Source organism: Scyliorhinus torazame, chromosome 5 (genome assembly GCF_047496885.1).
Source record: "Scyliorhinus torazame isolate Kashiwa2021f chromosome 5, sScyTor2.1, whole genome shotgun sequence".
Taxonomy (NCBI): domain Eukaryota; kingdom Metazoa; phylum Chordata; class Chondrichthyes; order Carcharhiniformes; family Scyliorhinidae; genus Scyliorhinus; species Scyliorhinus torazame.
Window position 1 is genome coordinate 214,640,734 of NC_092711.1, and position 14,486 is coordinate 214,655,219.

A 14,486-nucleotide genomic window follows, 5' to 3' on the forward strand; every position below is an offset into this window, starting at 1 on the left:
ACCTGAACCTGCTGACATAGATGGGCCACACGGTCTCGGACCGTGTTTTCAGAATCCTTAAGGGGGAGGGGGAACAGTCACAAGATGTGGTACACATCGGTACCAACGACATAAGTAAGAGTAGGGAAGGGGATTTAAAACAGGAATTTAGGGAGCTATGGTGGAAGCTGAGAGCCAGGACAAACCATGTTGTCATCTCTGGTTTGTTGCCGGTGCCACGTGCTAGCGAGTTCAGGAACAGGGAGAGAGTGTAGATAAACACGTGGCTGCAGGGATGGTGTAGGAGGGAGGGTTTCAGTTACGTGGATAATTGAAGCACATTCTGGGGAAGGTGGGGCCTGTAAAACAGGACAGTTTGCACCTGAACCAGAGGGGCACCAATATCCTGGGATGGAAGTTTGCTACGGCTCTTCGGGGGTTTAAACTAATTTGTCAGGGGGATGGGAAAACGAGCCAGTGTTGAGAGTAGTGAGGTACTGAGGAGGGTATCAAGGTCGCAGGAGTGTACCGGCAGACAGGAAGGTGGGTTGCAGTGTGTCTGCTTTAATGCAAGGAGCATCCGGAATAAGATAGGTGAACTTGGAGCGTGGATTGATACTTGGGACTATGATGTTGTGGCCATTATGGAGACATGGTTAGAACAGGGTCAGGAATGGATGAGGAAGTTCCGGGGTATAGATGTTTCAGTAAGAGTAGGGAAGGTGGTAAAAGAGGTGGAGGAGTAGCATTGTTAATCAAGGATAGTTTAACGGCTGCAGAAAGGCAGTTTGAGGGGGATCTACCTACTGAGGTAATATGGGCTGAAGTTAGAAATAGGAAAGGAGAAGTCATGTTGTTAGGAGTTTTCTATAGGCCCCCAAATAGTAATAGAGATGTGGAGGAAGAAATCGCAATGCAGATTATGGATAGGTGTGGAGGTCTCAGGACAGTTGTCATGGGTGACTTTAACTTTCCAAATATTGATTGGAACCTCTATAGGTCGAACAGTTCGGATGGGGCAGTTTTTGTACAGTGTGTGCAGGAGGGTTTCCTGATGCAATATGTGGACAGGCCGACAAGAGATGGGGCCACATTGGATTTGGTACTGGCTAATGAACCGGGCCAAGTGTTCGATTTGTTTGTGGGAGAGCACTTTGGAGATAGTGACCACAATTCGGTGTCTTTCACTATTGCAATGGAGAGGGATAGGGCCATACGGCAGGGACCCCCCCCCCAAGGCTCCAGTCTTTCCCCTACAGGGCAAGGTTTATAATTAGGGGAGGGGTGGCGGATAACGGGGGCAGATACGTGATGGTGAGTGGCAAACTACAGGGGGAGACGGTGGTTTTGTTAAACGTATATGCCCCGAACTGGGATGATGCCAATTTTATGAGGCGGATGCTAGGACGCATTCCGGACCTAGAGATAGGAAAGCTGATAATGGGGGGAGATTTTAATACGGTGTTGGAACCAGGGCTGGATAGGTCGAAGTCCAGGACTGGAAGGAGGCCGGCAGCAGCCAAGGTACTTAAAGATTTTATGGAGCAGATGGGAGGTGTAGACCCGTGGAGATTTAGCAGACCTAGGAGTAAGGAGTTCTCGTTTTTCTCCTATGTCCATAAAGTCTACTCGCGAATAGCCTTTTTTGTGCTGGGAAGGGCGTTGATCCAGAAGGTGAGGGGAACGGAGTATACGGCTATAGCCATTTCGGATCACGCTCCACACTGGGTTGACTTGGAGATAGGGGAGGAAACAGGAGGACGCCCACCCTGGAGAATGGACATGGGACTAATGGCAGATGAGGGGGTGTGTCTAAAGGTGAGGGGGTGCATTGAAAAGTACTTGGAACTCAATGATAATGGGGAGGTCCAGGTGGGAGTGGTCTGGGAGGCGCTGAAGGCGGTGGTTAGCGGGGAGCTGATATCAATAAGGGCACATAAAGTGAAGCAGGAGAGTAAGGAACGGGAGCGGTTGCTGCAAGAAATTTTGAGGGTGGACAGACAATATGCGGAAGCACCGGAGGAGGGACTGTACAGGGAAAGGCAAAGGCTACATGTAGAATTTGACTTGCTGACTACGGGCACTGCAGAGGCACAGTGGAGGAAGGCACAGGGTGTACAGTACGAATATGGGGAGAAGGCGAGCAGGTTGCTGGCACACCAATTGAGGAAAAGGGGAGCAGCGAGGGAAATAGGGGGAGTGAGGGATGAGGAAGGAGAGATGGAGCGGGGAGCGGAGAGAGTGAATGGAGTGTTCAAGACATTTTATAAAAAATTATATGAAGCTCAACCCCCGGATGGGAGGGAGAGAATGATGGGCTTCTTGGATCGGCTGAAATTTCCCAAGGTGGAAGAGCAGGAAAGGGTGGGACTGGGAGCACAGATCGAGGTAGAAGAAGTGGTGAAAGAAATTAGGAGCATGCAGGCGGGAAAGGCCCCGGGACTGGATGGATTCCCAGTCAAATTCTATAGACAATATGTGGACTTGCTCGCCCCGGTATTGACGAGGACCTTTAATGAGGCAAAGGAAAGGGGACAACTGCCCCCGACTATGTCTGAAGCAACGATATCGCTTCTCTTAAAGAAGGAAAAGGACCCACTACAATGCGGGTCCTATAGACCTATTTCCCTCCTAAATGTAGATGCCAAGATCCTGGCCAAGGTAATGGCAATGAGAATAGAGGAATGTGTCCCGGGGGTGGTCCATGAGGGCCAAACTGGGTTTGTGAAGGGGAGACAGCTGAACACGAATATACGGAGGCTGTTAGGGGTTATGATGATGGCCCCACCAGAGGGGGAAACGGAGATAGTAGTGGCGATGGATGCCGAGAAAGCATTTGATAGAGTGGAGTGGGATTATTTGTGGGAGGTGTTGAGGAGATTTGGTTTTGGAGAGGGGTATGTTAGATGGGTGCAGCTTTTGTATAGGGCCCCGATGGCGAGCGTGGTCACGAATGGACGGGGATCTGCATATTTTCGGCTCCATAGAGGGACAAGGCAGGAATGCCCTCTGTCCCCATTATTGTTTGCACTGGCGATTGAGCCCCTGGCGATAGCGTTGAGGGGTTCCAAGAAGTGGAGGGGAGTACTTAGAGGAGGAGAAGAACACCGGGTATCTTTGTATGCGGACGATTTGCTACTATACGTGGCAGACCCGGCGGAGGGGATGCCAGAAATAATGCGGATACTTGGGGAGTTTGGGGATTTTTCAGGGTATAAATTGAACATGGGGAAAAGTGAGTTGTTTGTGGTGCATCCAGGGGAGCAGAGTAGAGAAATAGAGGACCTACCGTTGAGGAAGGTAACAAGGGACTTTCGTTACCTGGGGATCCAGATAGCCAAGAATTGGGGCACATTGCATAGGTTAAATTTAACGCGGTTGGTGGAACAAATGAAGGAGGATTTCAAGAGATGGGATGTGGTATCCCTGTCACTGGCAGGGAGGGTGCAGGCGGTTAAGATGGTGGTCCTCCCGAGATTCCTCTTTGTGTTTCAGTGCCTCCCGGTGGTGATCACAAAGGCTTTTTTTAAAAGGATTGAAAAGAGCATCATGGGTTTTGTGTGGGCCGGGAAGACCCCGAGAGTGAGGAAGGGATTCTTACAGCGTAGCAGGGATAGGGGGGGGCTGGCACTACCGAGCCTAAGTGAGTATTATTGGGCCGCTAATATTTCAATGGTGAGTAAGTGGATGGGAGAGGAGGAGGGAGCGGCGTGGAAGAGAGTAGAGAAGGCGTCCTGTAGGGGGACTAGCCTACAGGCTATGGTGACAGCCCCATTGCCGTTCTCACCGAGGAACTACACCACAAGCCCGGTGGTGGTGGCTACACTGAAGATTTGGGGACAGTGGACACGGCATAGGGGAAAGACTGGAGCCTTGGGGGGGTCCCCGATAAGAAACAACCATAGGTTTGCCCCGGGGGGAATGGATGGGGGATATGGAATGTGGCAAAGAGCAGGAATAACGCAACTGAAAGATCTGTTTGTGGATGGGAAGTTCGCGAGTCTGGGAGCGCTGACTGAGAAATATGGGTTGCCCCAAGGGAATGCATTCAGGTATATGCAACTGAGGGCTTTTGCGAGGCAACAGGTGAGGGAATTCCCGCAGCTCCCGACACAAGAGGTGCAGGACAGAGTGATCTCAAAGACATGGGTGGGGGATGGTAAGGTGTCAGATATATATAGGGAAATGAGGGACGAAGGGGAGACTATGGTAGATGAACTAAAAGGGAAATGGGAAGAAGAGCTGGGGGAGGAGATCGAGGAGGGGCTGTGGGCAGATGCCCTAAGCAGGGTAAACTCGTCGTCCTCGTGTGCCAGGCTAAGCCTGATTCAGTTTAAGGTATTACACAGGGCGCATATGACTGGAGCACGGCTCAGTAAATTTTTTGGGGTGGAGGATAGGTGTGCGAGGTGCTCGAGAAGCCCAGCGAATCTTACCCATATGGTTTGGTCATGCCCGGCACTACAGGGGTTTTGGATGGGGGTGACAAAGGTGCTTTCAAAAGTAGTGGGGGTCCGGGTCGAACCAAGCTGGGGGTTGGCTATATTTGGGGTTGCACAAGAGCCGGGAGTGCAGGAGGCGAGAGAGGCCGATGTTTTGGCCTTTGCGTCCCTAGTAGCCCGGCGCAGGATATTGTTAATGTGGAAAGAAGCCAAGCCCCCGGGGGTGGAGACCTGGATAAATGACATGGCAGGGTTTATAAAGCTAGAGCGGATTAAGTTCGTTCTAAGGGGGTCGGCTCAAGGGTTAACCAGGCGGTGGCAACCGTTCGTCGAATACCTCGCAGAAAGATAGATGGAATGGAAAAAAGAAGGCAGCAGCAGCAGCCCAGGATCGGGGGGGAGGGGGGAGGAGGAACCAGAAGGACTCTCAGGGTTGTTAATATATACTGTATAATATGTATAGGTCGTTGCGACAGATAATTATATATTGGACTGTTAAATTATATTTTTGGAGAGTGTTACTTGTGATAAGGCAGTTGCCAATTAGGGTTAGTTTTCATTTTTGTTATTTATTATTTATTCATTTTTTGTTTATAAAATAGGTCATTGTTATTTGTGTTGTTATAATATTGTGTAAAGGATGCACAATGTACTGTGTTGGTTGACCAAAAATTTTCAATAAAATATTTATTAAAAAAAAATAATTATGGGAGGGGTAATTATGATGTGATTAGGTAAGAATTAGGGAGCATAAGATGGGAACAGAAACTGTCAGGGAAAGGCACAAATGAAAAGTGGAGCTTGTTCAAGGAACAAATACTGCGTGCCCTTGATAGGTATGACCCTGTCAGGCAGGGAGGAAATGGCCGTGTGAGGGAACCATGGTTCACAAAAGAGGTTGAATGTCTTGTCAAGAGGAAAAAAGCGTATGTAAGGATGAGAAAACAAGGTTCAGTTGGGTCGCTTGAGGGTTACAAGGTAGCAATGAATGAGCTAAATAAAAAGGGCTTAGGAGAGCTAGGAGGGGGCATGAGAAGTCCTTGGCGGGTCGGATCAAGGAAAACCCCAAGGCGTTTTACTCTTATGTGAGAAATAAAAGAATGACCAGGGTGAGGTTAGGGTCGGTCAAGGACAGTAGTGGGAACTTGTGCATGGAGTCAGAAGAGATAGGAGAGGCGTTGAATGAATACTTTTCTTCAGTGTTCACCAAGGAGAGGGGCCATGTTTTTGAGGATGAGAGTGTGATACAGGTGGGTAGGCTGGAGGAGGTAGATGTCTGAAGGAAGATATATTAGCAATTTTGAAAAACCTGAGGGTCGACAAGACCCCTGGGCCAGATGGGATAGATATATCCTAGGATTCTTTGGGAGGCAAGGGATGAGATTGGCTTTGATCTTTGGGTCCTCACTGTCCACGGGGATAGTGCTAGAGGACTGGAGAGTGGTGAATGGTCTTCCTGTTCAAGAAAGGGAATAGGAATGACCCTGGTAATTATAGGCCGGTTAGTCTTACTTCTGTGGTCGGTAAATTAACGGAAAAGGTCCTGAGGGATAGGATTAATGACCATTTGGAAAGATGCAGCTTAATCTGGGATAGTCAACATGGATTTGTGAAGGGTAAGTCTTGCCTCACAAATTTGATTGAATTCTTTGAGGCGGTAACTAAGGTAGATGAAGGTAGAGCAGTTGATGGCGTATACATGGATTTCAGTAAGGTGTTTCCCCATGGTCGGCTCATGAAGAAAGTAAGGAGGTGTGGGATAGGGGGAAATTTGGCCAATTGGATAAGTAACTGGCTATCACAAAGAAGACAGAGGGTGGTGGTGGATGGAAAATTTTCAGAGTGGAGACCAGTTACCAGCGGTGTACTGCAGGGATCAGTGCTGGGTCCTCTGCTATCTGTGATTTTTATAAATGACTTGGAGGAGGGGGCTGAAGGGTGGGTGAGTAAATTTGCTGATGACACCAAGATTGGTAGAGTAGTGGATGAGGTGGAGGGCTGTTGTCTGCTGCAAAGAGACATAGGATGCAGAGCTGGACTGAGAAATGGCAGATGGAGTTTAACCCTGCTAATTGCAAGGTGATTCATTTTGGTAGGACAAATTTCAATGCGGATTACAGGGTCAACGGCAGGGTTCTGAGGAATGTGGAGGAACAGAGAGATTTTGGGGTTCATGTCCACAGATCTCTGAAGGTTGCCACTCAAGTGGATAGAGCCGTGAAGAAGGCCTATAGTGTGTTAGCGTTTATTAACAGGGGGCTTGAGTTTAAGAGCCGTGGGGTTGTGCTGCAACTGTACAGGACCCTGGTGAGACCACATTTGGAGTATCGTGTGCAGTTCTGGTCACCTCACTATAGGAGGGATGTGGAAGCATTGGAAAGGGCGCAAAGGAGATTTACCATGATGCTGCCTGGTTTGGAGGGTAGGTCTTATGAGGAAAGATTGAGGGAGCTAGGGCTTTTCTCTTTGGAGCGGAGAAGGATGAGAGGCTACTTAATAGAGGTTTATAAGATGATGAGGGGGATAGATAGTGGACGTTCAGAGACTATTTCCTCGGGTGGGTGTTGCTGTTACAAGGGGGCATAACTATAAGGTTCGGGGTGGGAGATATAGGAGGGATGTCCGAGGTAGGTTCTTTACTCAGAGAGTGGTTAGGGTGTGGAATGGACTGCCTGCTGTGGTAGTGGAGTGGACACTTTCGGGACTTTCAAGCGTTTATTGGATAGGCACATGGAGCACACCAGAATGACAGGGAGTGGGATAGCTTGATCTTGGTTTCGGACAAAGCTCGGCACAACAGCGAGGGCCAAGGGCCTGTTCTGTGCTGTACTGTTCTATGTTTCACCTGGTACTTAAATCCCTTCATCACCACTCCCTTCCCTATTTCTGTGATCTCCTCCAACCATGGTTTTTCTTTGTTTTCTCCATCCTCTTCCCTGACCACGAGTAATCAACTCTTCGGTCTCTGTCTTTGATTGGAAGATAAGAGTGTGCAAGGGCAGTCAGCTGTACCAGGGCCAATATTTCTCAGTACCAATGATAAACATTGAGATCTCATACTGTGCTAAATCACATCCCGCCACCCCCACAATGTCCCCCACCCCTCCCCACATCCATACCCCCGACGTGCCTGATGCTATGGCCAATACAAAGAACATGTTGTGCGAAGATGTCGCACCATGAATGGTCAAATGTCATTGGAGCATGTTCACAATCTAAGTTTCCCATTGCAAAAAAATTAAACAAAGATATTAAAGTCTTTAATAACAGTAAACCTTTTTAACTGAGATATGTCAAGCGAATTCTTTTAATGCCCAGGATGACAAAACACCAGAAGACAGGAAACAATGTATGCTACTGCAAGGATTCAGTATCATGAATAGCTCTGCATTCTTTTAGATCACAGTAAACAGAGAGTTTATTGTACATGAGTTTAATGCAACATTAGCAATTATGTGGAAGAATTAAGTCCTTACCAAACCCTCACTGGGCATGATATTCGTCAGGTGGACAACTTCAAGATGTGCAGACTGTGACACCAGGGAGTCCGATGAAAGTGAGATGATGTGATCGCAGATCCCTGACAATGTTTTACACTGCAAGTAATCAGAGAGCCCAAGACAGGTGTTAGTAATGTGAAAAAGAACTTAGCAGCAAGTTCCCTTATCCCTTCCACCTCTTGTTCTTTTTATAGTTTCCACATGAAAGCTAGTTATTAATCATGTAGCGTAAAATGCATTATGTAGGAAGAGAGATACAATGTTAATCTATCATCATGTATATTATCTCTACATTTTGTGCTACATACTGGTCCAGTTGAAACAATTTAACCATCATTTCAGCCTCATATTCTTGACCAAACTCTGACTTTCATGTCTGATCTATAATTTTATTGCATCGTTTAACTGCACACGCAGCTGTGTATTCAGTAACAAACAGCACAGTATTAATTCAGTTAAGATTTAAATGAATCCAATATCAGAATTTCTGCTGGCACAAATTCAAATTTCTATTACAGGTGGTTTCATGAGCCAAAAAGGAAGAGAGATAGTCAGCACTACTCCGACCTCTGAAACAGTCCAAGTGTTGACTATGTTGACACATCAACATACAATCCTGGTCATACAGTTCACAAAATTTGATGCCCACCATGAAAAAGAAAGCCCAATTTAATATTTAAAAGTTATGTGTTCTTGTTTCAAAGCTCTTTTTTAAAATGACATTAGAACACAATCACAGTGGACCTCTATCGGACTCAGTGTTATTTCTGTGGCGATTATCCCTTCAAGGGCACCACAGCAGAAGAGGGTTGCCTGGCCTGCGGACCAATTGGGATTGAGAGTGGGTAATCACCCCCGGGGGTGGCATCCTCCCTTAGGCAAAAGACATATACAGGTCATGTAGGGGACTGGGGCAACCAGTGGGCTGCTCTAGGGCAGCTGTGTGGCTGCTGGTCTCTGCACAGTTTTCCTTATTAATAACTACCTTTTGTGCTTCTAATGAAATCTGGCTGGATGAAATTATGGTATCACTGCCTCTGGCCCGACACCTGTGAGTATCCTGGTTCAATCGAAGTCTGAGAAAAAAATGATTGCCTGAATGCCTCTGTTTGGGCGAGTGGACCCATTTGAACCAATAAGATATCATAGACCCTGAGGGATAGACATGGATGAGGCCTGGATTGGCCGGTGGAGTCAAAGGTTTAAAAGAATGAATATAAAAGACAATAGCCCATAGAAGTGAGTGCTGTGACTTAGAGTTTAAGGAAAATAGAACTTAAGTTAAAAAAAAGTTGCTTTTTTTTTAACATACATAGAACATACAGTGCAGAAGGAGGCCATTCGGCCCATCGAGTATTCATCGACCCACTTAAACCCTCACTTCCACCCTATCTCCATAACCCAATAACTCCTCCTAACCTTTTTGGACACTAAGGGCAATTTATCATGGCCAGTCCACCTAACCTGCACATCTTTGGACTGTGGGAGGAAACCGGAGCACCCGGAAGAAACCCACGCAGACACAAGGAGAACGTGCAGACTCCGCACAGACAGTGACCCAGCAGGGAATCGAACCTGGGACCCTGGTGCTGTGAAGCCGCAGTGCTAGCCACGTGTCCTACCGTGCTGCTGTGGAGTATTTTGAAGAGAGAGGAGAGTGCAGTGTATTAAGTGAAAAGGGAAAAATGACCCAAGGAGCTGCAGGAGCTGTCCCAAAAAGACAGAAAAATGAAGAGTCTGAAGCTGACAGGCTCCCAATTTGAGCAGAGCCTGTGGACGTTCTGTGGTAGCAGCCCCTGCACTGATGGGCTTTGGGCAGCAAAGTTCAGAAGCTGAAGGGTGACTTGGTGGCACAGTGCCAGGGACCCGGTTTTAATTCCAGCCTTGGGTGACTGTCTGTGTAGAGTTTGTACGTTCTCCCCATCCTGAATGAGTTTCCTCTGGGTGCTCCGGGGCACGGAGGGGGTGGGGGGGGGGGGGGGGGGGGGGGGCACAGTCCAAAAATGTGTGGTTTAGGTAGATTGGCCATGTTAAATTGCTCCTTAGTGTCCAAGGATTTGCAGGTTAAGTTATGGGGTTACGAGGACAGAGTGGGCTGGACAGGGGAGTGCACGTGGGTAGGGTGCTCTTTCGAAGGGTCAGTGCAGACTCGATGGGTCGAATGGCCTGCTTCTGTACTGTACTGCTTCTGTACTGTAGTTATTCTATGATTGTTAAAAAATAAGAGAAGGCCTCAACCTGTTTTAAAAAAAGTTTTAAAGTTTTTAAAATGGCCCCTTGGACCTCGAGAATGCTGGATCGTCCAGTGAAATTTTTTTTAAATTACTCCTTCAAAACTAAGGAAAAACGGACTCTCCAAATGGCCAGATGAAGACAAAACTCCAGAAATTGTTAAGATGATCTTCCCTTAGGAAAATAAGTTTCAAGCGTTCAATGATGACAGTCTTAAAGTGGCAATGCATTTAAAGCAGCAATGCACTTAAGGAGAAACAAATGGCTAGGGACAGGAAAATTGGAGAAGACCCCAGGTAGAGGGCAACACTTAATATAAAGGTCCATAAGCAACAAAGACCTCAAGGAAGAGGCAATGAAAGGCCTCAGCGAAGGCAATGAAGAGCTCAAGAAAGAGGCTTTGAAAACCTCAGAGGAGGCAATGATAAGCTCAAGGAAAAGGAAACAGACCTCAGAGAGAAGGCCACAGAAGACCTCAGAAAGTGGGTAAAAGTAGACCCCATTGGAAGGGCACTGAAAGACCCCAGAAGGAGGGCAAGGATAGACCCTAGAAAGAGGGCAAAGAAAGGCCCTAGAAGGAGGACAACAAAATACCACACAAGAAGGGCCACAAGAGAATTGCAGAAGGGAAAAAAGACAACGATTCAACACAGACAGACATGACCAACAGTGAAGCTAAAGGGTTTGGTTGAAGCTAAGACAAATAAAAATGAATGTTCCATTTGTGAAATGTATATACCTAGTAACAACATGATAGGCTCTGAGCAGAAAAAACACAAAAATTAGATTTCCAAAGAAACTAGCAACTATTAAATGTAAAGAGGAATCAGTAAAAAGAATTAAAGCTGTAGAGAAGACATTTGGGGATTCCCAGGTTTGCGAGTTAGCGGCGGGATTTGCGACAGCCCCCCGCTAAATCGGGCGTCTGGTAGAAAATGGGTTTCAGGAATGGAGTCAAAACTTCTGCGATTTTCCTAGACTGCCCCGTCGGATTAATGGGTTTCCTGCCAATTGCAAAGTTCTCATCTGAATTCATCTGAATGTATTTTTTAAGGTTGGAAGCCCAATGCAATGGTCTGTCATTGGCTCCCCCCCACACACACACATACACAGCTGGGAGTCCCACAAGAGTGAATGATGCAAGTCCTAAAAGGCAGTCCTGAGAAGATGGCTTGCACTCCAAGGCGGTAAGATAGAGGGAAAGTATCCTTACTTCAAGGGTTCGCGGATGTCGTCCTTCATGGGAGATGGCAGCTGCAGAGGGCTTGGGCTGAGCTGGAGGGGCTCAAATCGGGAGTCTTTCCTGGGATTGGGGTTGATTATCAGCCTTTAAACCCCTTGAACTGTCTCCCAGCATGATAAAATGAAAGGTCTGTGAGATGCAGCTCCAAACATCTTCCCTTTAATGTGGTGGAAACCTTTGGAATGTTTTCTCTTGCTCTTTTTCAAGCCTGTGTGAATGCCTCGATGCCAAAAAGCTTTTAACTACATTGTTTACATTTAATTCCATGGACCATTGCCTTTTAATTGCCTCTTGATTGACAGATCCAGGCAATTTCAAAGGAAGGCTTAGCATTGTTTACTTATATAGCTCTACAGGGGTCTATTAACTTTGAAGTACTTCCTCTTTTGAGCAAGTGTTCTTTCTCAACACAGTTTTTTTTAAAGAAGCTGTCTCACTGTTCTGAAGAGCTTCCCAGAAAGACCAGGTGCTCTGTCTGAGTGTTGACCCACACCAGCACTTTCCAGGAAGCTGAAGGAGGTGACTGGATGGGGGGGAGGGAGGGAGGGGAGGGCACGGGGGGGGGGGGGGGGGGGGAATAGCATGGGGGGGGCATGGGGGGATACGGGGGGGGGCACGGGGCACCCTCTGAAGAGTGGGTCTGTCAGTGGGTTTAGACCCCACCACTCTCAGGTCCAACGAAAAGCCCGATTCTGTGAAAAGAAATTTCTAAGTGCCATTGAATGACACCTCGGCAGTGCTCCTAGCTCCAGCGGGAAACACTCTAGTGTTCTTGCTGGCGGGAGCACTTAATCTTCGTCTTCAGAGGGGAGAGCCGCACCCATTAAAATAACAAGATGAAATGACTGACATAAAACCTGGGGTAAAAAAAAATTGCAAAAATTCATAAAATTAAGTTAAGAAGGAGAAGTTAATGAGACAATGTAGACAAAGCTGAACTCCATAAAAAAAACAACTCAAAAATAAGAATGTCCGAAGAAGAATTAAATCAGGAGAATAAAAGCTTGAAGAAGGATGTTTGCTGATGAGAAATTTACCGAAGAGGTAAAAACATTTAAATTGACATCAGAATCAGCATGCACGGCACGGTGGCACAGTATTTAGCACTGCTGCCTCACAGCTCCAGGGACCCGGGTTCAATTCTGGCCTCGGGTGACTGTCTGTGGGGAGTGTGCACTCTCTCCCCGTGTCTGCGTGGGCTTCCTCCAGTGCTCCGGTTTCCTCCCACAGCCCAAAGATGTGCAGGTTAGCTGGATTGGCCATGATAAAATTTTCCCTTGGCGCCCAGTGATTTACAGGTTAGGTGGGGTTACGGAGATAGGGCCGGGGAGTGGGCCTAGGTGAGGTGCTCTTTCAGTGGGTCAATGCAGACTTGATGGGCCAAATGGCCTCCTTCTGCACTGTAGACATTCTATGATTTCAGACTGAGAAGGGAACTGAAATTACGTGCCAGAACAATATTGTTGAAATGGTTACCTGTATGATAAAATGGTCAATGAAAAAGATGCTGAATTGAAATACTGGAAAGTGAAGAAACTTTATCACATTACAGAAGTACCAGAAACAGAGTACTATGACTATTCCTTCACACATGACAGATGAAGATTGTGAAAGTGCTGTCAAGACATATGGTTATGTTGTATTGTGATGATATCTTCCTGCATGCATTATAATGTAAGGTGCTCAGCAGAGCATGGGTCAACATGGGATTGGAGAGTGGCATCACCCACAGAATGATGTATGCAGTCAGAGAACAGTCTAAGACAGAATTTGGTAAGCAGCAAGCCTGTATGGAACAGTTCCATGCAAGACTAAATTTGGAAATGTACACAGGTAAAGCCAATAAAAGTGTTTACGTTTAAACATACAAGCCTCAAGATCTCATCATCACAGCAACATATAAAACCTATATTAAGTACATAATATGCTAGGTGTCATAATAAGAGACTTCGGTGACCGATCAAGTTAGATCCCTGGAATTATTGTCTTTGAGACTAAACTCGTGTCATACCAAATAGACATGGGGGGACATACTACATGTGGATCACTTGAGAATTAGAGAGATGCTCCAGCAGTCAGTGTTGCCATCACGATGTTTCCGAACCTGAAAGCACCAAAGTACCTAAACGACCTGTTATCGCCATAACTGATGACTCCTTGGAAGCAAGCAGCAATCGTAGAATCATACATTCATAGAAAGTTATAGCACAGAAGGAGTTCATTCAGCCCATCTTGTCCATGCCAGCCCGAGGACACCCAGGTGCCATTTCTAGTCCCACTTTCCTGCACCAGGTGCAGATCCAGGTACTTTTTAAAAGAATTTAGGGTCTCTGCAGTGCCAGGCGGACCTTGATGAGGTTCTGCGGGAAATGTCCCGCTCTCAGATGGGCATGGCCAGAGTGCTGCGGAGCTTGTCCCAGTTGCAGATGGGCAATGCTGAGGCACTGCAGAGCATGGCCCAGGGCGTCAACACGATGGTGCGGACCAAGGGAAACCGCCAAGGCACGCAGAGCCAGATGATGCAGGGGCAGCCGTGGCTCGAACCAGCTGCCCGTCTGGCCCAAGATGAACCCCAGGGCCCGATGGATACTGAGCGGGAGAAAGGGGATGCTGGGTGGCAACCAGGACCCGTCCCATGAAGTGGCGATGGTGGCCACCAGCTCCCCGGAGTTCCACCCCTCTGATGAGACAGCATCTCGTAGCAAGCCTGGACAGGGCAGCACGACTGTGCATGTGTCGCCGACAGGTGAGCTGGGGCCCTCCATTCTCAGAGCCCCCAGAGGACGCCTGCCAAGTGCATCAAAGACCATGGCACGAGGTAGGCAATTGGCTGCCTCCCCCTCTGGGGCCACACTTAGACTTAGTGGCAGAATAAAGAGGGCAAAGCACATCGAGGATCACTGAGGGCACAGGGTGAGGGGTAGGTTGGGGGCGAGGGGGCTGGGGGTGGGGGCAGCACCATCGAGAGGGTGGGGAAATTGTTAAATACAATAAACACCTTTGTGCACAACCAATATTATGCCTCTGTCACTTTCTTCTGCAATGCAGGCTGACCCCAGAACCCTGGGCATCTCTCCAGGCATCTCCCCC

The 14,486-nt window shown here is 47.6% G+C and overlaps 1 protein-coding gene across 3 annotated transcripts in view; it reads right to left on the reverse strand.

Moving 5' to 3' along the window:
• The window catches only part of LOC140420938 (connector enhancer of kinase suppressor of ras 2), a 986,283-nt gene that overhangs the window by 521,735 nt on the left and 450,062 nt on the right, over positions 1-14,486 (reverse strand). For all 3 annotated transcript variants that reach the window (XM_072505113.1, XM_072505112.1, XM_072505114.1), the window contains exon 6: positions 7,898-8,017. In XM_072505113.1, the coding sequence (XP_072361214.1) occupies positions 7,898-8,017 (120 nt within the window). The remainder of the gene's footprint in view (positions 1-7,897; positions 8,018-14,486) is intronic.